Source organism: Polypterus senegalus, chromosome 1, assembly GCF_016835505.1.
Source record: "Polypterus senegalus isolate Bchr_013 chromosome 1, ASM1683550v1, whole genome shotgun sequence".
NCBI classification, from domain to species: Eukaryota; Metazoa; Chordata; class Cladistia; order Polypteriformes; family Polypteridae; genus Polypterus; species Polypterus senegalus.
Genome location: NC_053154.1, coordinates 37268507 through 37295527, shown reverse-complemented (window position 1 = coordinate 37295527; position 27021 = coordinate 37268507). Strand labels below are relative to the sequence as shown.

The window sequence follows — 27021 nt, the reverse complement described above, 5'->3', positions numbered from 1 at the left end:
CTCGGATACCAATATGTCCAGGTAAAAAGTCTATTCAATATAAAACTGTTGTGTCTCATTCTTTAGTGGTTGTGGCTTTGAATATGAAACGTTATGAACATAGCAGTCCAGGGTACAAACCCACACCAAGCCCAACTATCTTGCCATTGATAGATAGATGGATGTGAAAGGTAGTATGTAATAGATAGATAGATACTTTATTAATCCCAAGGGGAAATTCACATACTCCAGCAACAGCATACTGATAAAAAACAATATTAAAGAGTGATAAAAATGCAGGTATAACAGACAGTAACTTGTATAATGTTAACGTTTAGCCCCCGAGGTGGAACTGAAAGGTCGCATAGTGTGGGGGAGGAACGATCTCCTCAGACTGTCAGTGGAGCAGGGCAGTGACAGCAGTCTGTCGCTGAAGCTGCTCCTCTGTCTGGAGATGATCCTTACTGTTCAGTGAATGCAGTGGATTCTCCATGATTGACAGGAGCCTGCTCAGCACCCGCCGCTCTGCCAGAGATGTCAAACTGTCCAGCTCCATGCCTACAATAGAGACCGCCTTCCTCACCAGTTTGTCCAGGCGTGAGGTGCCCCTGTTCTTTATGCTGCCTCCCCAGCACACCACCACGTAGAAGAGGGCACTCGCCACAACCGTCTGATATTACATCTGCAGCATCTTATTGCAGATGTTAAAGGACATCAGCCTTCTTAGGAAGTATAGTTGGCTCTGTCCTTTCTTGCACAGAGCATCAGTATTGGTACTTTCTTGCACAGAGCATCAGTATTGGCAGTCCATTCCAATTTATCATCCAGCTGCACTCCCAGGTATTTATAGGTCTGTACCTTCTGCACAGTCACCCCTGATGATCACGGAGTCCATGAGGTGCCCGGTCCTCCTAAAATCCACCACCAGAATTGAACAAGACCCTTGTAAGCCAGACTTGCTCCAGCAGGATTGTGCTTCTAATTGATCATCTGTACGCAGCTCTGAATAAGGATGTCTTTCTTACAAGTTATATACAAACTTATAAAGTACAATATACCACAAAGGTATACAGAGCTAAGTATGCAGTAATGTATGCTACTGTAATGTAACAATATGGTATTTTTTCCTGTTAGAGGGTCATGGAGATGGAAGATATGTGGACAGCCCATGTGTTTATCTTTGTGGATAAAGCTGGGTTTAACCTGGTGAAACAACAGTGGCGAGGATGGAATATTATAGGTCAAAGAGCAGCTGTGCCAGTTCCAGGAAAGAGAGAATATCACAATGTGTGCAGCATTATGCAGTGATTTGTGTTTTTTCACACAAACCAATCACAGGCCCATACAACTCAGAGCACCTCATTTTGATTCTTGATGACCTCTACAGCAGGCATGTCAAACTCACTACCATTGGTGGGCCGCTTCGACTGCCATACATGCGTCAGCGAGCCACACTGTACCAAATAATATTATACAAAGTTACTGTAGCTTTCTTTCCAATACTGAAAACTTTAAAAAATGTAACATTTAAAGTTTAAAGAAAAGCAATTTATTTCCATACAATCTCTGTACAACAGCGTACAATTAGAGTCTTAGCTAGGTCCTTATATTATATTCATTATATTATATTCATTGCTTATACAGTGCATCCGGAAAGTATTCACAGCACATCACTTTTTCCACATTTTGTTATGTTACAGCCTTATTCCAAAATGGATTAATTTCATTTTTTTCCTCAGAATTCTACACACAACACCCAATAATGCCAACATGAAAAAAGTTTACTTGAGGTTTTTGCAAATTTATTTTATTATATAAAATAAAAAAAACTGAGAAATCACATGTACATAAGTATTCACAGCCTTTGCTCAATACTTTATCGATGCACCTTTGGCAGCAATTACAGCCTCAAGTCTTTTTGAATATGATGCCACAAGCTTGGCACACCTATCCTTGGCCAGTTTCGCCCATTCCTCTTTGCAGCACCTCTCAAGCTCTATCAGGTTGGATGGGAAGCGTCGGTGCACAGCCATTTTAAGATCTCTCCAGTGATGTTCAATCGGATTCAAGTCTGGGCTCTGGCTGGGCCACTCAAGGACATTCACAGAGTTGTCCTGAAGCCACTCCTTTGATATCTTGGCTGTGTGCTTAGAGTCGTTGTCCTGCTGAAAGATGAACCATCGCCCCAGTCAGAGGTCAAGAGCGCTCTGGAGCAGGTTTTCATCCAGGATGTCTCTGTACATTGCTGCAGTCATCTTTCCCTTTATCCTGACTAGTCTCCCAGTTCCAGCCGCTGAAAAACATCCCCACAGCATGATGCTGCCACCACCATGCTTCACTGTAGGGATGGTATTGGCCTGGTGATGGGCGGTGCCTGGTTTCCTCCAAACGTGACGCCTGGCATTCACATCAAAGAGTTCAATCTTTGTCTCATCAGACCAGAGAATTTTGTTTCTCATGGTCTGAGAGTCCTTCAGGTGCCTTTTGGCAAACTCCAGACGGGCTGCCATGTACCTTTTACTAAGGAGTGGCTTCTGTTTGGCCACTCTACCATACAGGCCTGATTGGTGGATTGCTGCAGAGATGGTTGTCCTTCTGGAAGGTTCTCCTCTCTCCACAGAGGACCTCTGGAGCTCTGGCAGAGTGACCATCGGGTTCTTGGTCATCTCCCTGACTAAGGCCCTTCTCCCCCGATCACTCAGTTTAGATGGCCGGCCAGCTCTAAGAAGAGTCCTGGTGGTTTCGAACTTCTTCCACTTACGGATGATGGAGGCCACTGTGCTCATTGGGACCTTCAAAGCAGCAGAAATTTTTCTGTAACCTACCCCAGATTTGTGCCTCGAGACAATCCTGTCTCGGAGGTCTACAGACAATTCCTTTGACTTCATGCTTGGTTTGTGCTCTGACACGAACTATCAACTGTGGGACCTTATATAGACAGGTGTGTGCCTTTCCAAATCATGTGCAATCAACTGAATGTACCACAGGTGGACTCCAATTAAGCTGCAAGGATGATCAGGGGAAACAGGATGCACCTGAGCTTAATTTTGAGCTTCATGGCAAAGGCTGTGAATACTTATGTACATGTGCTTTCTCAATTTTTTTATTTTTAATAAATTTGCAAAAATCCCAAGTAAACTTTTTTCACGTTGTCATTATGGGGTGTTGTGTGTAGAATTCTGAGGAAAAAAATGAATTTAATCCATTTTGGAATAAGGCTGTAACATAACAAAATGTGGAAAAAGTGATGCGCTGTGAATACTTTCCGGATGCACTGTATAGGTGCCTTACAGTGTGAGATTTATTTCTTTTGTCCCAACACTTGGCATCTCTTGTTAGTAACCAGTTTGTCAATATCAGGCTTGAAATCTTGTGCAGCTGCAACTTATTTGATTGATGAAAGGTGCTCGACAGTAAGTCTTGAGTGATGTGGAGTTTTGGTAGCTTTCATTAACAAAAACAATTGCTCACAAAGGTAAGTGCTTCCAAACATAGACAGTACTCTCGATGCCAACTTATGGATCTGCACATACAACGGTGGCAGGTAAGCATACAAGCCTGGCACACCAACTTCGTTGTATTTTGCCATCAGAATAGAATTTGACTACAGTTCAATCAGTTCCATTTGGATATTCTCAGGCACATTCTCAACGTTGTAAGAGTATGGTAACAGCACAAAGTCCTGTTCGTTTAAACTGAAATCGCGAAAACGCTCACTCCATTCATTGCTCAGTAATACAAGTTGGAAAACAAATCCTCCAACAATCAAAATTTACTTTACTAAGTTTACTTCAAAGTTTACATTGTAAAATAAGCCGATATTCAAAAAACCCCCTGACCTAATTACACTAATTATACAAACTCAAAAGCACAAAAATCTGTTAATAAACAAGTCACCAACTTCTCGCGTCCACTTCAGATCTTCAGCTGTAGTCTGCACTAACTGTTTGTTACAATACTAGCACAAAATTACATAAAACTAGAGCAAAAAAACGTGAAAATATGAGAGCTATTACTACTCGTGATGGTCAGTTCTGCCTTGTGGCCAGTCTCAGCAGCCCAGCCAGTAGTGTAGCCCAGTGGTGTAGCCCAGTGGTCCAACCTTTTTGACACCAAGGACCGCTTTACTAGAAGCAAATTTTTTCAGGGACCGTGGGTTGTTGGAGGTTGGAGTTTATGGGGTGATTATGGGCGGGTTCGTAGGGCAGTTTTATACACAATTTACATTACATTTCTATTATTATTAAGTTATAATTTAGTAATAGAAATTATACAGCTTACCATAATGCAGAATAAGTGAGAGCCCTGAGCTTGTTTTCCTGCCACCAGACTATCCCATCTGGGGAGGATGGAAGACAGTGACACGCGAAGTGTGTTGCTTATGTTCAGTATATTCCGTAATCTCGTTTTGGTTGCTATCACTGCAGAAAACATGCATCACAAAGATAGGATGTTGGAAATGGAAGCAGCTTCAATAGCTTCTTTCACGTTATTTTAATCTTCTCCTGTCTACAAGTTATGCTGACGAGATATTTTTCTCAGCATTTCCTTGCGATAATACATTTTCAGGGTGCAAATGATGCCCAAATCCAATGGCTGAAACACTGCCGTGCAATTGGGTGGGAGGAATTCAACGTGAACATTATCTAAGTGCGGAAGCATATTGTTGTCAGCACAGTTATCAATCAGAAGCCAAATCATCCTTTTCTTCTTCTTCATATTGTGAGGTTTCTGAACTCTTTTGGGATCTGGGATCCCCCACACCCGCCCAATGGGAGCGACACGCCAAAGTGCGTCCCGAAATGCGATTGCCGCGTGTGAGATTATTTGTCCGGGTCCCAAACCTCATATAATCTTGAATTAGTGGTGCATTAATATGAATGTTTCTTGAACAAGCATCACTGCAACCACATAAAAACGGCTTTTTCGCAATCTTCAAACACAGCAGTTCACATACGTTTGCAACCCAAGATTTTTCTTCTTTTTTGCATATAACAAGTATGCCGTTTCTATAGAAGGATGATAACAGCAAAAAAACGGTACTGTACGAGGAAAGTTCGAAGAAAGAACATTTTTTAAAGTGTTTCAGTTTGGGGATCGTTGTGCAAATGTCCACAACTGAGCTGTGACCACAGAACTAACTGCTCTGTGGATGATTTATTCAAGCATTTCAAGGTCACTTCGTTGTAATGAAAGTATCTGCTGCTGAATGTACTTCGTAGTAACGAGATTTCTGTGGACTTGTGTCATATGGGGAAACTATCAGAAACATAAAAATACTTTGTTGTAATACTCTCTCACCGCGGTCTCTCCTCTTTCTGCGCCGCTGAAAAGCCCCACCCGCCTAGTGTTCTGAAAAGTGTCCTCAGTGAAGGGGGCAGCCCTTTTGCTGTAGCCCTTCACTGAGTGAGTCTCCGTTGCTGGCAGTTCTCTCCACAGCCTAGCACTTCAGTTGCGACTTCACGGCTGCAACTATACTAGCAGATGATGTTTCCGGTACCGTAATGCCATTGGAAAACGTGCTTTTGTCAGAAGGCAGAAGTAAGAAAAGTCAATAAGTAACGCCGAAGATGCAGAATGATTCAATCACAAACATCCATTTCCGATTCAACTTCAGCTTTCAGACAGATGGCGTCACATTCTCGTCAAGCACACTTTGACTCTGACACAGCAAAACAACCCCAAACCATAACATCTACTGCACCATGCTTGATAGTTGGTTTGAGGTTCTTCTCCTGAAATTCTATCTTCATTTTGCAACTAACATATCTACTGTTAGTTACTTCAGGCAAATAACTCTATCTTTAAATCATCTCTCACGAGCACACTTTTGTTCCCAAAGCCCAGGGGCCGCATGCATAATGCCGTGCGTAGAATTCACATGACATAAGCACAAAAGCAGAAATGTACTTACGCACAAAAAAATCTAGATGCATACATCTGTGCGTTTGCCAACTTCCACGTTCTTCCACTCCATAAATCCCGGTCAGCATGGAAATTAACGCACATGCACGCGCCTGCTGTCCCACCCCAACTCCTCCCAGAATTACTCCTCTTTGAATATCCAAATCAATATACTGTAAATAGCCCTTAAGTTCAGTGTTCTGAGAAAAGGCAATGGCAAAAGCTATGAGGGAAAATAAAAGAATTTCAGTGAATACCAAGTGGAGGCAAAGAAAAATGTACTATTTGTTGGTTTAAACAGTGATATAAACAATAGGAAGTTGATTGAGTGACATAGCGTGTCAGAGAAACTCAAAAGTTCAAGTTCACAAAGTCGCACAGTGCCCGAAATAAAAAAGAAGTCACATATCAAAGTCGGCGTGAAAAGGCGAGTCGTAGCCCACCGTCTGAGTGTCATATGAAAGCTTATTAGGATACAGAGAAAAAAAAAGGCACAGTGTGAAAAAAGCACAAAATGTCAACTTTAATCTCGAAATTTCCACTTTAATCATGTAGTTTATTTTGTCATTAAAGTAGAACATCATAAACTTCATCTTAAAATTGTTTAATTTACTAGTTTCTCAAATCCCATCGTAACTAAAGAAGCACGTTAAATGCTTTGTTTTGTATTTGATCTTCTATGTGCTCTATGTATGTGATTCACTACGTGCTTCTAGTCTTTCTCTTCCTCCGACAGGACACAGAATCCATTACATTCGTAATATTACAGCTCTCTGAATAATTAAAATACTGAGAAGTATACATGATATAATTTTCATGATGATAGGAGTTAAAGCATGTTATTAAACATGGGAACATGGTGGCGCAGTGATTGTTCATGTCTTACGTATGATCCTTGCTGTACCATGCGTGGCCTTCGATGGAAGTGCTTTATTACAGAGGTACAGTCTTTTTCAAATGTACTAACCCCCAACTCCTGTCCTTACTTTTCTTTCTCCAAACACCCAGTCGCCAAACAATCAGCTCTGTAATAGATGTTAAACCATCTGTAAGCTTAGAACGCAGATTCTTCAAAACTTTTAAGGACCATTGAAATATCTTCGTAATGTTTAATTATTCTATCCATCTATCCTTCCAGTGTCGCACCAGCCACAGCAAGAATATAGCGCAGGAAAGACTCTGAAGCGTTTTGTCGGATGAGACCGGTTCAAATAGCGAATGGCTGAGGCAGCGTGTGCTTGATGCTGTATACGGATAATTCTCTTTCCGATCAGCTGCTGTACAGCTGTGATTCACACTCAGATACAGTGATATAAATACTCCGAGTGGTGCAGTGAGAGTAATATGGAAAAAGATGATCCGATGTGGCAACCCCTAACGGGAGCAGCTGAAAGAAGAAGAAGAAGGTGCAGTGAGAGTAACAACGCTAAAACAGCTATTGTATTTCGAATAGTTTGACCATTCTGTGGACCATTATATTGTTACAAGTTAATTACAACGAGATGCATTAAACTAATATACAATATGCGGTTAATTTCAGTGTATTTATAAAGCCGCGTCAGGGATGTGGATCTGAAAAAGAAAGGGAAACCACACAGGAACAGTAGCACTGCTTTGACGCTGGGTGCCGCCAGTCTGCAAAACCAAGCTCAGAACTTGCGTATGAAAGGGTATGAGCTACCGTGGAAATGTGCGTGGCTTTACGCCAAGTTTAGGTTTTATACATCGCGATTTGAACGTGGAAACGTTCTTACGCAACATTTCTGTGCGTACGCACCATTTAAACATGAGGCCCCTGAGCTTTGCCTAGATGTTTAATAACAAACTGTAGTCATGCCCTAATGAACTCTTTAGACACTAAATGCTTTTTCCTGGCACACTTCGCATGCAAGTCAGTTTTGTGCAATCTTCTTCTGATTGTAGATGAATGTATTTTACCACCAACTGTTGCAAGAGTTACCTGCAGATCCTGCAATTCATTTTGTTGTGCTTGGAAATTTCTTTAGTATCAAATTGTCAACCTTTGGGATGAATTTGCTGAGCCAGCCAGTCCTAGATAAATTAGCAATCATTTGAAATCTACGCCACCCTCAAAGGATCTACCTTACATTAGATGATTGATTTAGAAAAATTTGAAAAATCTTCTTAAATTCCATGCCACGCCATCCAGGAGCTACTTTCTGAGAGACTTTGAAAGCTTTTCTGATTTTGGCATGATAACACCATACATGTTAATAGGAAAGCAAACATCAGACACTTGATATATGCGGTTTAAATATGACCGGCTGTACCTGAATACCACATAAGGAGGTTCTAATCATTGGCACCTAATCTGGAACACCTGATTCTAATTTGATAGACCTGAAATGTGATAAATGCAGGGATGGACTTACTTTGTCTATGCGATAAATGTGAATTTTTGTTAATTAGATTATCATTTCAGTTTTACATGTCACCTTTATCTGTAGGCACTGCTGCATTAAGATCCACTGTTTGCCTGTTCAGTTATGCTGAAGAAATCAACAATTTCCATTGAGTTTACTTATTTCTTTCACAAGACTATATATTATATATAATAATACTGTACAGGTTTACAGAGCTATATATCAAAAGGAAGTATAGACAATAAGATATGACGTCTGTAGAAGGTGTCAAGCATGAGCATCGGAGGACCTCATCACAGGCATGGACAAGCTATGTGATAACCCGCTATGGTGAGAGGGGGCACTGTTGCTGTTGTACTGTTTTCTTCCCACAGCTCCGAAAAATAGGCCAATGAGGGCACTTAGCCCCACCCCTTCTAGGACTCGCTGATATAAGAAGCCAACCACCCAGAGAGGAGTTGGCATTTGACTGGAGAGTCGACTGCTGGACGGAGCTCCCAAACAATTCTTGATTATTCTGTTAAGAGAGACTACCTGAAGCAGCCTGTAATAAGCGCCAGATCAGCAATTTGTTTCTTTTGAAATTTGGACATTTTTGTTTGCATTTTTGAAGTCACCAAACAGGATGACCCAGTTGGTGTCCCAAATATTCTCTTGTTTCGTCTTGCCTTACCACACCCGGCCACAAAGGGCAGGTATACAGAATGAATGTGATACATTGGGTCACTGATTAATTATGTATAAAATTTAAAAAATAAAAAATAAAAATAAATATTATTGACACTGTTTTCCTTATTAAGATTAGATTATGCTTAATTAAATATAATGCAAGAGAGGAATCGGAAGGATGCATCGAAGCTTGAAATTTATTTGTAAGACAACAGCACCCTTTGTCCACTTTCTGTTTAGTCTTCAGAGTCCTATCTGATTCTCTGCTTCCTGTGCTTAATTTTCTTCTTTGTCCTACCGTGCTTCTTACTTTACTTAGGTTCTCTTTTCAAGATCATTTCTTTCCAGCCTTTATACTTATGTGTCACACATATTTTCTGGCCTGATTCAACCACACTTCAGTTTGTCCCAGAGTTCCCTGTTGTCTGTTACGCGTGCTTTGTCGCAGCCTATGTAATTTCTTTTACCCTTCCCATCAATGAGCTGTCCGCATTTTTCTTGGCTGCTCATTGGTGAAACCAAAGACTGAAGCACGAGATTTCCATGAAGCACCTCTATGTATGTTTAAAAGTGTTAAAGTGCATTGAAAATAAATCGAACAAAGCATAAAGCATATCAAGCTATTTTTTAATTAACTGCATCCTCCATACCCCACACTACTCTTTTAGGATTGAGAGTTTGTGAAATGTCATATCCTTGTAATTGTTCTATCAGAACAGTAAAGTCAGCAAGGCTAAATATAATGATTTTCAAATGGTAAACCTTCAATTGAAATAAAGAAACATACTATTATACAAAGGACGTTTAAAAAGTTTCTGCACTTTTTTCTAACTCTTTATAAAGAATTTCAAAAACAAATTTCAATAAACAAAATTTTACAGACAAATCACCTTTCTACTTAGTCACCTTAGTTTGCGATGCAATTTTCACAGTCACATGACACTCTCGACACGACCAATTACTACTCCTCCAGCCTTCACTGTTTCCAACGAAAATATAAAAGTGTGGAAATTTTTTGAATGTAAGGAAGAGAAAACATTATTAACTGTAATGATTATAAGAATTTAACTCACAAATATCAAGGACTGTATTTTGTAAGAATTAAGCTTGTGCACAGAATTATGACAGTAACTTGCATTCTTTTATAAGAAAATGCTGACTATAAGAAACTGCTTTAAACTGGTCTTGTGTGTGTGTGTGCTGATAACAGTGTATTTCTTAGGAACGTGAGCACCCTAATAGCTCTTTATTTGGATAAGAAACTCTGTGCACTCATGCATGTAATAATCAGGATGTAAACATAACTTAAAGCAATCTATGTATGACCTCAAAATGAACTGTCATGGTTTTCCTCTTTGGCTAATGAATAAGCTAGGTAATATAAGAGAGGAATTTTCTCTTATATTGGCAGACTTTCTGTTCTGACTGGCCAATGGCACTGAGCTGGTTTGGGGCTTTTGAGGCTCCAGTCTCTTTGGAGGTGTGATGGATTCGGCTGCAGTCTCTCTAACTCACCAAGAATAAAGAAATTGCTTTTTATTTTATATTGTTTTTTCCGTTTCTTTGTCGTTCCCGACTTTCAGCGACTACCAACGTCTCTCGTAGATTGAGTTAATAATAAAATTCTTCCCCATATGTCTAAAAGCTGACATTGACTGATGTTTGCATTATAAAATTAAGAAATGTTAGTTCCTGGTGCAACAAATGATTCAAATTAATTTGATTTTCACAATGCATACTCAACTTTACTTTACATTTTTATTATTATAGGTTAACCTCACTAAAAGAAACCAAACCAAATTTGCCCATTTCATGCAAATATTCAATAATAAAAAGACAAATAAACTACCTATATAGCATCTGTACTGGCCTCACTGAATCTCCTGTTCAATTATCCAGCAAGCTAAACACCTTCATGCAATAATTCCCAGAACCACGAAGTGATGTTGAGAATGTTTAATTACAAAGATGGCGTGAAACTGTAAATACAAATACAAACACTAATAAGTACTTGTATAAGTAACATAAAGCAAATACAGCAGCATTTATAACTAAAAGCTTAACAGCTGAAAGCTCAGTGAATTTATGTGATGAAATATAACATTTACTTTGACATTCCCTAACCAAAGTTACTTAAACAAAAGCTATAAAACTAGAAAAACTAAGCAGGATGGCGAAGGATTGTTTGAGAGAACAAACACAGAGGTAATAAACACACCATGCTTAACTGCTGCTGCACTCACTTCCTACTTCTTACTTCCTACTTCCTACCACATGGCTTCCAGCTAACTGCAGCAGAAGCAGCAGCAGTAGCATTTTGATTTTTATGTTAGGGTTACAAAAGTTTGCTAAACGATTCAAACCAGAGCAGCATCTTTTATGCAATATTTTCTAGTTCAAACAGCTGTACAGCAATTAAAAGACATAAACAGTAGTACAAATATTCGCATAAAATAAATAATGTCTAATAAAAAATAAAGAGCAACAAAGATGGTAAATGAAGAGCATGATATTGAAGGCTAATAAAAACAGACAATAAAATACTTAAATTTTCAAGTGACAAATTGTGCTTTTATTCCCACGTAAAAACTATCTTGTGCTTAACCAATATAATTTTTTTTCATTGACATACAGTATTTCGCACAATAATGATGGATGCGCTAAAAGTTTCCTATAGAACATAACAATTTTAATAAGTTATTATTTTGATAAAAGTGCTAAACAAGTAAAAATAACAAAAACAATGTTTCCTTCCGCATTCATTGAGTCTGAATTTAATTTTTTGATTATTCATGTTTTTCTTATTGATTTTTCTATATTGCTTTTCCTGGTGATGGGTTTGGCAATATGCTGATCAGAGGAAACCAGATGTCCCCATTAGCATTAACAGTCTCCAGCACTACTTCTGCAGAAGGTTCAGTTGCTCACATTGCTGGTGAAAGATACTGCATAATTCCTTCAGAGGTCCTTGGTCTGCTTTTGGCTCTCTGACCCCAAAACAATGTATGGTATATCTCCAGTTAAGGCACACAGGAGCATTTTTACTACTTTTCCAAGTCCAATTCAAATGGATACTCTTGACCCAGAACAGCCGTTCAATTGCCAATTCAGTTCTCCTGGACCTCTGTACTTTTCACATATTCTATATATACTTGCAAACAAATCTTAATTGCGCTCATTCCAATTCTCGCTGTCAGTGCATATAGTGATTGTAGGCGAAGAGATATACAATGTCAATCTAATGCTCAATTCCTGTGTCCCTCACTACCTTTTTGCTCAATGTCCTCCACTTGGATCAGTTGCTCTACTATCAGCAGAAGTGTGACTAAATATTTGAAGCGTACATTTCTCATCTTGATAGCTTCAAAGGCTGTTGAAAAAATGCTTCAGCCTGCATGACAGATTCCAGTGGAGATAACAACAATTTCCACAGCCCTCGGACATATAAACTTGACACTCTGCAAGCCTTATCTTAATCTTGTAATAAACTAATGGGCAGAGATAAGATGAATAGATGGGCTAAATTCATTGCTCAAATTGATTGAATTTGACTAAATAGAAAATGTTTTGACCTGCACTCTGGCTCCAAATAGCAGAACACTGATTTCCCAGAAAGTGTATATATTTCCATAAAATATTGTGCAATATGAGGTCATAAATCTTTTCTAGGAATCAGAAGTGCAAACTCTAAGATCATTCAAAAATCTATACAATCATGAAGTGTTCTGAACCTTCAAAGACATTTTTATACACACTTTAATCAGCTGCATCTAAATTTCAATTTTGTACAGCCAGCCTATAATGAATATTGATACTTTTGAGTTCAAGACTTCCCTATTGGACCAAGTCTCCTACTCAACACATTCAAATTGGCTCTTCTTAGGAGATGGAGAAGTCTCAGTAACTGAACCATAGTTACCACAGGAGATAAAAGTAAAAATTCTACTCTGTACCTGTGACAATAATGACCTTAAAAACCTATAAATATTGACTACACCTTTCTTAAAAAGTAACTCATCAACCCAGCCATTGGAAAGCATTGCTGGTACTTTCTAAGCAGCAGTGACCAGGGGCCTCATGTATTAACGGTGCATACACACAAAAATGTTGCATACACCTGTTTCCAAGCTCACATCACTATGTATAAAAACTAAACTTGGCGTAAAGCCACTCACATTCTCACGCTAGCCTTAACCTGGGCATATGCAAGTTTTTGGCTTGGTTTTGCAAACTGGAGGCATCCAGTGTCAAAGCAGTTCCACTGTTCCTGTGTGGTTTCCCTTTATTTTTTAGATTCACATCCCTGATGCAGCTTTATCAAATACACTGAAATTAACTATATATTGTTTATTAGTTTAATTGATTATTAGATTGTAATCAACATATAACAATATAATGGTGCACGGAATTGCCAAACTATTCCAAATACTATAGCTGCTTTTGTGTTGTTAATCTCAGTGCAACACTAAGAGAATTTTAACCCACTGTATCTCAGTGTGATCGGAAGGAGGATTATCAAGATACAGCATCTAGCACATGCTGCCTCAGCCATGCACACAGTCTATTTAAACTGCACCCATATGGCAAACGCTTCGGAGCCTTTCCTGTAGGGACCTCGCGGTTCAGAAACAGTTTCATCCCAAGAGCTCTAAACGCACTCAATCATTCCATCAAGTGATCCTGGTAGAACTGTTTGTACTTATAAGTACACTTACCTCACTGTAAACTTGCACTACAGTTGTAATACTGCACAACCTGAGCCATATATGCTTTCATATTGTATATTTTTCATTGTTTTTATCATATTATTATTATTGTTGTTGTTTTTGTTATTTTACCAATTTATAGGAAAATAAGTTTATGGAGGATTTGCATATTGAATCTCATTTTACCATACAATAACAATAAAGGAGTATTCAATTAAATTTAAGAGAGTGTGTATTTACAAATGATGAAGACTGGCTTCTAAATAGATTTAGATTTCTAAGCACTATTTACTTAGAGCTGTTGATATCATTTTTAAGATGAAATGCAGTAAAGTAAATATATTACATTCTACAGATACATTTTTAACTTCATTTAAATAACGTATACTGTTAATAATTAAACGTATGTGGGACTGGCGCGACCCTGGATGGATAGATGGATGGAATAATTAAACATGTACTACAAAGACATTTCAATGTTTCTTATAAGTTTTGAAGAAATGGCGTTCTAAGCTTAGAGATGGTTTTACAGTTATTAAAGAACTTATTGTGTGGCGATTGGTTACTTGGAGAAATAAAAGGAAGGACAGGAATTCGGGGTTGGTATGTTTGAAAGAGACATTACTGCTGCAATAAATTATTTCATCAAGGGTCACGCACGGCACAGCAAGCATCTTTCGGGAGGCAGGAACAATCTGTGAACGGAGTGCCAGCACGTTGCCACCACTGCGCCACCATGCCCTCATATTTAATACATGCTTTAATTCACTTCATCATGAAAATGGTATCAAGTATACATCTTAGTATTTAAATTGTTCAGACAGCTGTAACATCATAAATGTTAATGTATTCTTTGTCCTGTTGGCCCTTTTAAGAAGCACGTAGTGATTCACACACAGAGTACATAGAAGAACAAATAGAATACAAACCACGTGCCATTTTAGTTATGATGAGATTTGAGAAACTAGTAAATTAAATGATTTTAAGATTAAGTTACAATGTTCTACTTTAACAACAAAATAAACTACGGGATTGAAGTGGACATTTTGACCTTTTCTTGACTGTGTCCCTATTTTCTTTCTTTTCTCTGTACCCTAATACGATTCCGTATGACACTCAGATGGTGGGCAATGACTCACCTTTTTACAGAGACTTTGAAATCTGACCATATGACTCGATAGACTTCCTTTTTTCATTAATACCACTACTTAAACCAAGAAATAATATGTTTTTTCTTGCCTCAACTTCGTATTCGGTGAAATTCTTTTCCCACACGCTTTTTACATTTTATTTTAACAAAACACTGAACAGAAAGGGCTTTTTATGCTGATTTTCATATGAAAATATGCAAAATTCTGGGAGGAGTTGGGGTGGGGCGGCAGGCATGTGCATGTGCGTTACATTTCACACTGACCGGGATTTATGTAGAGGAAAAACATGGTAGTTGGTGTATTCACAGCTTTATGCATCTGGAATTTTTTGTGCACATGCATATTTCTGTTTTTGTCTGTATGCCACGTTTTAGTGTGAATTCTACGCACGCTGTTATCTATCTATCTACATGAAGCCTCAGATGTGTTAACAGGGGATTCTCTAAAATATCTAGGATCTATTGCTCACCATTGTGGAAAGCCATAACCAAGGATATGTGCTATTGCACAGAAATGGTCTGAACCCCACCAGATACTCCTAACACTGCCTTTTCTAAGAGTGCGTCTGCCAGGTTCAGGGTTTATTTTTATTTCTATGTTTATAACCTGATGATATCCTAAAGCAAGGTCAATGTGTCCCAAAGTGTCAATGTGTCACCCCACTTATGTTGAACAGTTTTTCCAGCGCAAGATTCATAAGATAATGTTCTAAGCCCAGTATGCAGTGTCACAGATGTGCGCATGGGAGGGAGCTAAAGGGCTTAAGTAAGGGCAATTCCGAATCAGACCAGGATGTGGCAGAGTGCACAGAATCTTTTTCTCCCTTTCCTGCAGACAATTCACGAGAGATTCCACCTGGTTCACTTGATGTCACTTCCGGGTCCAAGCCTATGGAAGAAGACCTCGCCAGCTCTGGTCCATGTGATGTCACGTCCGGGCTCGAGCCTATGGCTAAAGACCCCTTTGACCTCACTTTCTGTCTTCCCCTTTAAAAGCCTCCACCTTTTCCCTATACCCTCAGTTCTGTTTTGGACTCGGTTTTCTGCACATCAGTGCTGTGTAACATTTTTACAATTTTGCAGCCAGAATACCAGTTATATGGGTGGCTGCCCCAAACCTTGCTATGACTTGGGGTCAAGTTTGTGACAGCAGATATTTTAGAAAAACAGACTTTATATGCTTACCTGTTTTGTTCTTCTCTTCTAATTCTATAAATTAAACACAGAGAGCTTTGCATTACAAACCTAATTCTTTGTGTTGTAGGTCTAAATGCCTTTAAATGCCATGATCCAAAATAGCAATCAGCAAAAAATCTAACAAATCTACACAATTCCGATCCACTAGCAGATTAGACTGCATGTAATGCTTACCTGTTGTCTTGATCTTCTCTTCTAATTCTATAAATTAAACACAGAGAGCTTTGCATTACAAACCTAATTCTTTGTGTTGTAGGTATAAATGCCTTTAAATGCCATGATCCAAAATGGCAATCAGCAAAAAATCTAACAAATCTACACAATTCAGATCCACTAGCAGATTAGACTGCATATAATGATTTTGATGTAATATAATTACTAGCACATAGCTTTAAGCATCTTATCCATTATAATATATTAATGGAATGTAAATTAAAAGAATGCAATTTGAAAAATAATAATCGTGGGCTGTAACATGAGACTTTCGTAAGTCATTTATCTTAAGTTCAAATAAACTCACAAGTCATTCATAAGCAAGGCAAAGTCAAATTAAGTTATTTTTTAAATGTTGTCAAACAGGTCACAAGTCAGTAAACGTTTGACTTAAATCTGATAAGAGTAAAGTTATGTGACTGGAGCTGCCCACCTCGGCTTAACAGCACATATTTTGACCTCCACTCTGACTCCAAATAGCAGACCACAGATGCCTCAGAAAGTGTGTATTTTTGCATAGAACATCCTGGATCAGAAGTGGGAAACTTCCATAATCACTCAAAAATCAATGCAAAGACAAAGTGCTCTGGACCCCAGTTATATCTAATTTCTAATGCTACACAGCCAGACTGAAATCCACAGTGATACTTTTGTGTTCAAGATTTCACTGTTGGCCCAGTTCCTCTCCTCAACACCTTGAAATCGGTTCTCATTGGGAGGAGGAGAAGTCTCAGTAACTTAAACATGATATGTACCACATCAAATAAAAATTCACAGTACTCTGTATATATCACAGTAATGATCCTATAAGCCTATAAATACTGCCCCCCACCAGACTTTCTGAAAATAGAACTAATCATTACAGCTAATGAAGAGAATTGCAGGTGCTTTCCAAACAGCATTGATCAAGTGTGCTAACAAAGACTTCCCTAAAATATCTAGAGTAGGAGTTTTACTTGCTGTTGTGGAAAATCATAACCGAGGATGTGACCTTGTTCTTCTCTTCTAAATCTTTAAATTAAGCAAAGAGAGCTTTGAATTACAAACCTAATTATTTTGTGTTGCAGGTCTAAATGCTTTTAAATTCCATTGCTCAAAATAGCAATCAGAAACCAATTAAACAAATTTACACAATTCAGATGTACAATTAAATGTACCATTAGATTAGACTGAATATCAGTATAAAAGTATAATTTATTTATATTATAATTATATAGACTAACTAGCAAAATACCCGCGCCTCGCAGCGGCAATGTACTGCCTTAAAATTTTTATTAAGAAGAAAATTAAACCTTTTAAACTGAGGGAAAATATACCAATAATTATTTGTTAAGGATCTCTTTGTATACCACGTTGTCAGTTCGGCCCTCCGGTTGTAAAATGACCAAGCTGTGCGCTGAGCTTACTCTTGAGCATGCAACGTACAGTTGGCCATGTGAAAAGCAATCTTGTCTCAAATCTCACAGCTTGGATTGCTGCTGTCATAATCGGTTTGAGTTTCATGGTTTGTTTCAGTTACGACAGCATTTGTAGGACTTCTGTTGAAGTGACATTCGGCATCTGTCAAGCGTTGTAAGCATACAACCGGTTTAATTGATAACTTCACATCCAGCTTTTGAGAGTTTAAACATTCATAAACATCAAAGTGTCCACTACTGAAATCGTCACCTGTGAATTTAAGATGTTTAAGAGGCAATGGCGGTTGTCGAAAGGTGTAAAATATTTGGCCATTTCGGTACACTTGAACAACAACAACAACAACAACATTTATTTATATAGCACATTTTCATACAAACAGTAGCTCAAAGTGCTTTACATATTAAAGAATAGAAAAATGAAAGACATAATTATAAAAAATAAATCAACATTAACATCGAATAAGAGTAAGGTTCAATGGCCAGGGGGGACAGAAAAACAAAAACTCCAGACGGCTGGAGAAAAATAAAATCTGTAGGGATTCCAGACCATGAGACCACCCAGTCCCTCTGGGCATTCTACCTAACATAAATGAAACAGTCCTCTTTGGATTTAGGGTTCTCACGGAAGGGCTTGATGATGATGATGGTCACGTAGACTTCTTCCTTTTAATCCGTCCATCATTGTTGGAGCATCATGAAGCTTTGAGTAGGTGGAGGTGGCGCAGGCCACCACCACAAAGAAACCGGAAAAAGAAACAGAAAAGAGAGTAGGGGTCAGTACCGATTTTAGAGCCACCATGAATAGTTGTTATGATGAATTGAACATACAGAGTATCAGGATTAAGTTAAATTACGATTAAAATGAAGTTATAAAAGGCCATGTTAAAGTAATGTGTTTTCAGCAGTGTTTTAAAGTGCTCTACTGTATCAGCCTGGCGAATTCCTATTGGCAGGCTATTCCAGATTTTAGGTGCATAACAGCAGAAGGCCGCCTCACCACTTCTTTTAAGTTTTGTTCTTGGAATTCTAAGGAGACACTCATTTGAGGATCTGAGGTTACGATTTGGAATATAAGGTGTCAGACATTCCGATATATAAGATGGGGCGAGATTATTTAAGGCTTTATAAACCATAAGCAGAATTTTAAAGTCAATTCTGAATGACACAGGTAACCAGTGTAGTGACATCAAAACTGGAGTAATGTGTTCTGATTTTCTTTTCCTAGTTAGGATTCTAGCAGCTGCATTCTGCACTAGTTGCAAACGATTTATATCTTTTTTGGGTAGTCCTGAGAGGAGTGCGTTACAGTAATCTAGTCGACTGAAAACAAACGCGTGAACTAATTTCTCAGCATCTTTCAGTGATAAAGAGGTCTAACTTTACTTATGTTTCTTAAGTGAAAAATGCTGTCCTAATGATCTGATTAATATGTGATTTAAAATTCAGATTACAGTCAACAATCACCCCTAAGCTTTTTACCTCCGTCTTGACTTTTAATCCTAATGTATCCAGTTTATTTCTAATAGCCTCATTGTATCCATTATTGCTGATCACTAAAATTTCAGTTTTCTCTTTATTTAACTTGAGAAAATTACTATTCATCCATTCTGAGATACTAGTCAGACATTGTGTTAGTGAATCAATAGAATCGGGTCATCAGGTGCTATTGATAAGTACAGCTGTGTGTCATCAGCATAGCTGTGGTAGCTCACGTTGTGCCCTGAGATAATCTGACCTAACGGAAGCATGTAGATTGAGAATAACAGCGGACCCAGGATAGAGCCTTGTGGAACACCATATTGGATATCATGTGTCTTGAGTTGTAATTCCCACAACTAACAAAATATTTTCTCCCTGTCAGGTAGGATTCAAACCAATTTAAGACACTGCCAGAGAGGCCCACCCATTGACTAAGGCGATTTCTAAGAATGTTGTGATCAATGGTGTCAAATGCAGCACTCAGATCTAAGAGGATGAGAACAGATAAATGGCCTCTGTCTGCATTTACCCGCAAGTCATTTACTACTTTAACGAGTGCAGTTTCTGTGCTGTGATTTGTTCTAAAACCTGACTGAAATTTATCAAGAATAGCATGTTTATTTAGGTGGTCATTTAACTGCATAATGACTGCCTTCTCTAGAACTTTACTTAAGAAGGGCAGTTAGAGATGGGTCTAAAATTTTCAAGAGCGAGGGTCAAGATTATGTTTCTTAAGTAGGGGTTTAACTACAGCAGTCTTAAGACAGTCTGGGAAGACCCCAGTATCTAGTGACGAATTTACTATGTCAAGAACATTATCAATTAGCACGCCTGATACTTCTTTGAAAAACCTTGTTGGTATCGGGTCAAGGACGAGGTGGAGGGTTTTAATTGAGATATTATTTTTGTAAATCAGGTAAATCTATCCTAGTGAAAGAGTTTAATTTGTTTATAACAGGATGTTGGGGTTTAGGGGATCCTTAGTGTTGGGGAGATATACTATGTTATTTCTAATATCATTAATTTTTGATTGAAGAATACAGCGACAGCCTCACAGGTTTCACTGGAAGCACTTAGGAGGCATTCCTTTGAGCTACCTGGGTTTAGTAGGTGATCAATTGTTGAAAATAAGACTCTAGGATTACTAGCATTGTTATTTATAATCTTGAGAAATAGCAGCGTCTCTCAAGACGGACAGTGTTATTGTATTCTGTTATTTTGACTTTTAATATTTCGTGGTGGATAGTAAGTTTACTCTTCCTCCATTGACGCTCAGCTCTACGGCATGTTCTCTTTAAATCAGACACTCTTTGGGTCTTCCATGGTATACCAATGCTAGAAGATTTTTTCACTGTCTTTTCAGGTGCAACTATGTCAACAGCAGCTCTCACTTTAGAATTAAATCTTTCCACCTTACTATTTACATTGTCCTCGCTATTATAGCTGGCACTATAAACGGACTGATTGCTTAAAATGTTTGTAAGTTTTAAAGCTGCTGCGAATCAAAGAAGCGTTTTTAACAATATGCTTCTCATGAGTGTTTTTATCATTATTTCTATATTAAAAGTAGAAGAAGATGGTCTGATAGACCAATATCAATGATCTGTTTTATATCAACTTTCAGTCCTTTAGTAATCACTAAGTCTAATGTATGACCTGCTTTATGTGTAGGCTGATTTATGAGTTGTCTCAAATCAAAAGAATCCAGGAGGTTCATAAATTCTTTTACTTTTAGATCACACTGATTATCTATATGAAAATTAAAGTCGCCAACTATTAGGAGTGTGTCATAATTAGTAATTAAAATTGACATTAAGTCAGAGAATTCCTCAAAAACACGCGTTATATTTAGGAGGTCTATACACGGATAGTATTAGAACTTGAGAATCTCCATGAATAACAACGGCGAGATACTCAAAGGACTTGAACTTACCAAAACTGACATCTTTACATTTTAATCGCTCGAGTAAATGTTAGCCAATCCGCCCCTTTTCCCTGGCGGTTTGAATGAGTAAAACTGTAATCCGGAGGCAGATTCGATTAAAACTGACGCGCATCTGAATTCAGCCACGTTTCATTTAGTGCAATAAGATCTATTTTTTTATCACTAATAAGATCGTTGATAAAAACGTTTTGTTAGTTAAAGCTCTGACATTTAATAGTGCCATATTTAATGTTTCGGAGGTGCAGAGATGAGTACTATGTGCGTTATTGTTATTTGGAATAGAAACTAAATTATTATTATTAGCGCCACTCTGTGTATATTTTTGTTTAATCTGCGATCTGTTTTTATAGTTTTAATACATTGTTCCTCTAAAATAGTGATTTTAATTAGATTATTGGAGTTTATGCCGTATTTCCTAGGTTTTCTACGTGCATTGAGATTGCTTATTACAGTATTAATGGTGTGAACTTTAACGGAAGACTCTATTAAACATTCATCATGTCCTGGCACAGCAGTATTATTTCGGAAGGGGTTAAGAGCAGAGATAGATAGTCAAGAAAAACGAATTACCTTCGATATGTTTTCGGAGAGGACCCGGGCGCCGAAACTGTTCGGATGCAGGCCATCACGCTTGAAGAGACGCGCCTTTCCAAAAGAGATTCCAATTGTTGATGAAGCCGACATCCTTCTTCTTGCAGAAACCCTGTAGCCAGTTGTTCAACCCTAGCAGACGACTGTAGTACTCGTTGGATCGTCTGACGAGAGGTAGTGGACCCGAAACGAAGATCTTTGCCGATGGGGTCCTCTCCTTCGTGTCTCTAATCAGAGCTGCGAAGTCAGCCTTCACTTGAAAGCGACAACCGAACAATTCAGTGGCAGTCATCAACTCACATGCAGAACCATAGGTGAAGGGCTTAAGCATTTCACTCTTCTAGTGCTCCTGTATAGTATAATTATCTCCTGTACCGTCATCAGTCCACACCTTGAACCTGTCCCAGTCATTCAATACATAAGACACAATGTTCCTCCGGATATCAAGAGTGAGCCTGATATGGCCGTGCAATATGTAACAAAGAGAATGGAAAAGGCAGGTGCCATCTCCGGGCATGGAAACCACTCGGTAAGTGACAGTTCTTTGATCGATAGTGATCACCTCGATAGACATGTTAATGGGGAATGCGGTTAGAACGATAAAGGAAATGGGTACCTGAAGAATGTAAAGTAAGTCTAAAATACCTACACAATAACTATAATTGTAATAAACGAACAATAAAACAGCGGAGAAGCCGTGGATTAAGTAAAAAGGCTGCAGTTATCAGCAGGGAGACGTGAATCCTGTGGCGAAGCAAGGAAGGGAATGTAGAGATCGGAGCGACGGACGGCCTTATATAGGCAGGCAGCCAACAACGTGGGAGGCGTTGGGATGGGGGACCCAACGCCGCCTCACACGGTGGCCGAGCTGCAGGCTATGCACGTATATATGTACGTAAGTAGGATTCAGTTAGCGTTGGGAACCCACGTACCAAATTTCTTGAAGATGGGCCCATAAGTAACAAAGACCGTTGGAAAGTTCAATATGGCTGACAGTGGCATCATACCACTGAAATAAGTACGTACATCGATTTCGATTAGCGCAGGGAAGCCGCCTACCAGATTTTGTGAAGATGGGGCCATTAATAAGAAAGTTCAACATGGCGGACGTTGTCGACCGTTATAACCGTTACGCGTAGAATTTCTAAATGAAACCTGCTTAACTTTTGTAAGTAAGCTGTAAGAAATGAGCCTGCCAAATTTTAGCCTTCTACCTACACGGGAATTTGGAGTATTAGTGACGTTGGAAAATTCAATATGGCGGTCGACAGTGGCATCATACCACCGAAATAAGTATGTACATCGGTTTCAGTTAGCACAGGGAAGCCGCCTACCAAATTTCGTGAAGATGGGGCCATAAATAAGAAAGCTCAACATGGCGGACGTTGTCGACCGTTATAACCGTTACGCGTAGAATTTCTAAATGAAACCTGCTTAACTTTTGTAAGTAAGCTGTAAGGAATAAGCCTTCCAAATTTCAGCCTTCTACCTACATGGGAAATTGGAGAATTAGTGATGAGCGAGTCCGTGAGTGAGTGAGTGAGTGAGTCAGTCAGTCAGTCAGTGAGGGCTTTGCCTTTAATTAGTATAGATTCATGGTTTACATAGTTATGCAGGGTGTCCACAAAGTCTTTAGACAAGTTTTTTTTGTGTATATTAATAGTTATTATTAAAGTGTTTTGAATTATAATAATGGTTTTATTAATGTTATGTATTTATGTTTCAGATGGCAATTAATGAATTACCAGAAGTTACCCCTAAAATTTGATGACAATGACTACTCCACAAGAAAAAGCACAAAGTGTTTCCTGGTTTATCGAAACAAAATCTGACATTCAAACACAAAGGAATCACAAAACTAAATATGGGGCCCATATAGAAATGTATTAATTATTTGCATATAAACATTATTATTTTCTTGATATTACGTAAATATTTCAACAGTATCTAGCTTCTGTGGTAACTTTAATACGTTTTTGAAATTGTCTAAAGACTGTGTGGAAACCCTGTATACAGTATCAATAGGAAGTGCAGACAATAAAATATGTTATGTGTAGAAAGGCAGGTAATGAAAAATTGCTACACAAAGGGTTGCTAATTATTTAGGCATATGTTTTTTTTAAAGAAACTATTCTTGACTCTTTATCTGTTTTTTTCTTTTTCAGTGCCCAAAATGTTAAATTCTACTTCAAACTACTGTAGAACCTCAGGAAATTATTAATCAATTGCTTAATCTATTTGGACATAATTATTATATAATTTTGTCCAACTTGTATGTAACATACAGTATATAATGAGGCATATACCATTACTATGATGCAGAATGCACTTGACAGAAACTCTTGATGTGACTAGTGTTTGGTAAGATTTCTAAACAAAACTCAAGACAGGTATGATGAACTGTGTAGAATGGCTCTTTAATCACACAGTCTTTGAGGACAAATGACTGTACCATTTATGCATTTGAATATTTTTATTTGTTCAATTTTCTTTTACTGGGGGCTTCGCTCGCCAACCCCTGTGTTTGGTTAATCGGATATACAATTTTTTTTTTTCTTTGGAATTGTTTCAATTTCATTATTTGCACTTTTACTTTAAAGCTTAATTAAAAACAATCTTTTTTGGAGACACATTATGACAATGCAACGTATAACTGCCTGTGAGTGAATATTGTTTCTGTTTCTCTAATAAATAATCCTACTTTTTCTAATGTGTGTCCCTGTGATTTATTGATTGTCATAGCAAAAGCTATTCTCACAGTAAACTGTAAACATTTTAATACGAATGGCATATCACGATCTCCTTTGTTGTGTAATGTTATTCGCGGAATATATATATATATATATATATATATATATATATATATATATATATATATATATATATATATATATATATATATATATATATATATATATATATATATATATATATATATATATATATTACCTTTCTTTTTGCTGGTTAAAATTTGCATTGCTTCTCCGTGATCATAAATATACACCTGACCGAATTGTGTATTCTTGGAAATTCAACTTGTCGTTGCTTTAACTGTTGCGGGACCCACAGATTCTCATAGTGTATGGTCTATTATTGTGTAAATCCACGTTTTGTGCATAAGAATGATGCAAATGTGAAAAGACTTTGTTGTCTACTCTGCTTTTTATTTCTGACCTCGATTTGTCCTGCACTTTTTTCAATTACACCTGGTTCTGATGATTAATCTCCTTTTGTTTTGCAGTAATGCAATATTTTCTCTTTTCTTTGATACTGTAGCGACACACATGATAGAGTGTCACAAAAGTTTTACTTGAACAATCGTCTACTTCGTAACCCCAAACACAACGCTATAGCACCCTCTCCAACCCCTCATCCCCCTCGTCTTGCCCCCCCCTTACTGCATCAATCATTACGCCACTATCAGTCTTCCGTGCTGTACTCCGCCCTCCCTCAATCGGACCGAACAGTCACTTAAAACCAAAAAGGTTGCAACCTGGCTGGGACTCTGCAATACTTTTGAATTTTACTGATTTCATAATCTCTTTTCTGCCTTTTTTTCTCTCCAACGCCTTTGGGTGTCTATTCTCCGTATTGTTCTTATACGCTTTATATGTGTTGAGAGCACAAGATCTGTGTGCACTACATGCTTTTACACGACTGACTGTTTTTTGATGGATGTGCTCTTATATGATATCTGTTGTAAGTAGGGTGTGTCTTGCAAGAATCTCATGTTTCACATCCCCGCGAGACAGCCCTAGGACAGTCCCTTGGCACCAAGTCTCATGTTTACGGTCCCCGCGAGATGCTCCGTGGCAAGTCTCTTTTGTCTCGCGGGTCTTTTAAATATCTTTCGAGAACTTCCGAGAAGATCATGTATCGTCGCCTTGCTTTTGCGTTCCAGGATTTCTTTTTATAATAGACAGATTTCAACTAAAAACTAGATTTTTAATAATGTGTAGGCACTATATGCTTGATCCAGTGATATAGGCAATAGATAAGCTACATAAGACTCTGGTCTGCCAGAATGTGTTATTAAGCTGACCATTACCAGAATGATGCTGGAATAATTAAGATATAACAATATACTGTGTTGACATATTCATAATAACAACATGGACAGTCCAGTTTGCATAATTATGCTTCTCATGGAATTATTTGAATCCTCTATAAATAACTCTCCAGGCAGCAACAAATGGTTACATTTTGGCTTACAGATATGACTCGACTGAAGACTGCCCAGCAGTCAAATTACATATACCCCTACAAATAGCAGTGCCGTGATTGAAACCAGTGATACAAAAATGATACTGCATGTTTGTGATTGTTTAAAAGTCCAAGTAAATTAACCAGAACTGTCTCAATGTACGTGTTGTGAAGATGTAGGAAGCAGCAGGAACACTATCTGAAATGATAATTCCTAACTGTTTGAAATAATACGTGAAGCAACGGTAAGACAAACAAGTGTAAATACCTGGGCTGTGGAGGGCTAAAGTCTGGATGTTTTCGGGTTGAAAACTGTTCAGACTGTCACTATGCTGGTGATCAAATAAAATGTAGGAACCATGCTTTGCCAAGTGGCATTTTAAATCCAAATGATACAGTAGATGTACTCTATGAGGTAAACTAGAAGTTTACCATCAAAGAGGGAAATGCTGTAAAATTATTGCTGTCCCATTCCATCATCCATTAATGGGCAAAGACCTGCATATCCATTCACACTTGATAGCTATGCCAAAACATATTGACAATCAGGAAAATGGGTTTCGTTTCCCCGGGAAGCAGTGATTGTCACAAAGCAGCATCACTCAATCGACTATCGGGGGAATGGGTCACCTGTGAAGCAACACAACATGGGTTAAGGGTTTCCCCACTCTTAGGCTCCTGCAGGAACAAAATGGAATCCTTGATGTTTCATAGGACTGACTACATACTCTGAACTCTAGGGGGTGCCGTTTAGTTAAATTACATCAAGGAAACCTAAAGCCTAGCACTGAATAGGAGATATACATAATAGGATATCATTGGGGCACAACTGACCAAGTACGGAAATGCAGCCAAACATTTAGCATTTAGCATTTATGCATTCAGCACCCTTATGCTTTTGTTTTCAAGTTCATATAATTTTTGAGTCTAAATGAAGCTGCCATACTGACCTTTTGTTTGCACTTCATTTTCTTTGCTTACATTTTCTGAAAAAAAGAACAGTTTTCACATATTCAAAAAGTCAAACATGTAATGCAAACAGCATTTATATTATTTGATATTTACAATTTTACTTTTGACAAAAGACTTTTTTTGCCATAAGCTACAACATTACTAAGTTACTGATAGCAAAAATCTCTCTCTCTATATATATATATTGTCAGGGATGCCATGAGGGACCGGA

At 38.2% G+C, this 27021-nt stretch overlaps 1 protein-coding gene across 4 annotated transcripts in view; it reads right to left on the bottom strand.

Moving 5' to 3' along the window:
- Nucleotides 1-27021, bottom strand: part of LOC120524674 (butyrophilin subfamily 2 member A2-like) — a 106993-nt gene that overhangs the window by 47025 nt on the left and 32947 nt on the right. For all 4 annotated transcript variants that reach the window (XM_039746497.1, XM_039746491.1, XM_039746510.1 and 1 more), the window contains exons 7-9: nt 26789-26824; nt 16164-16190; nt 15978-16001 (exon numbers count right to left, since the gene is read on the bottom strand). In XM_039746497.1, coding sequence (XP_039602431.1) covers nt 15978-16001; nt 16164-16190; nt 26789-26824 — 87 coding nt within the window. The remainder of the gene's footprint in view (nt 1-15977; nt 16002-16163; nt 16191-26788; nt 26825-27021) is intronic.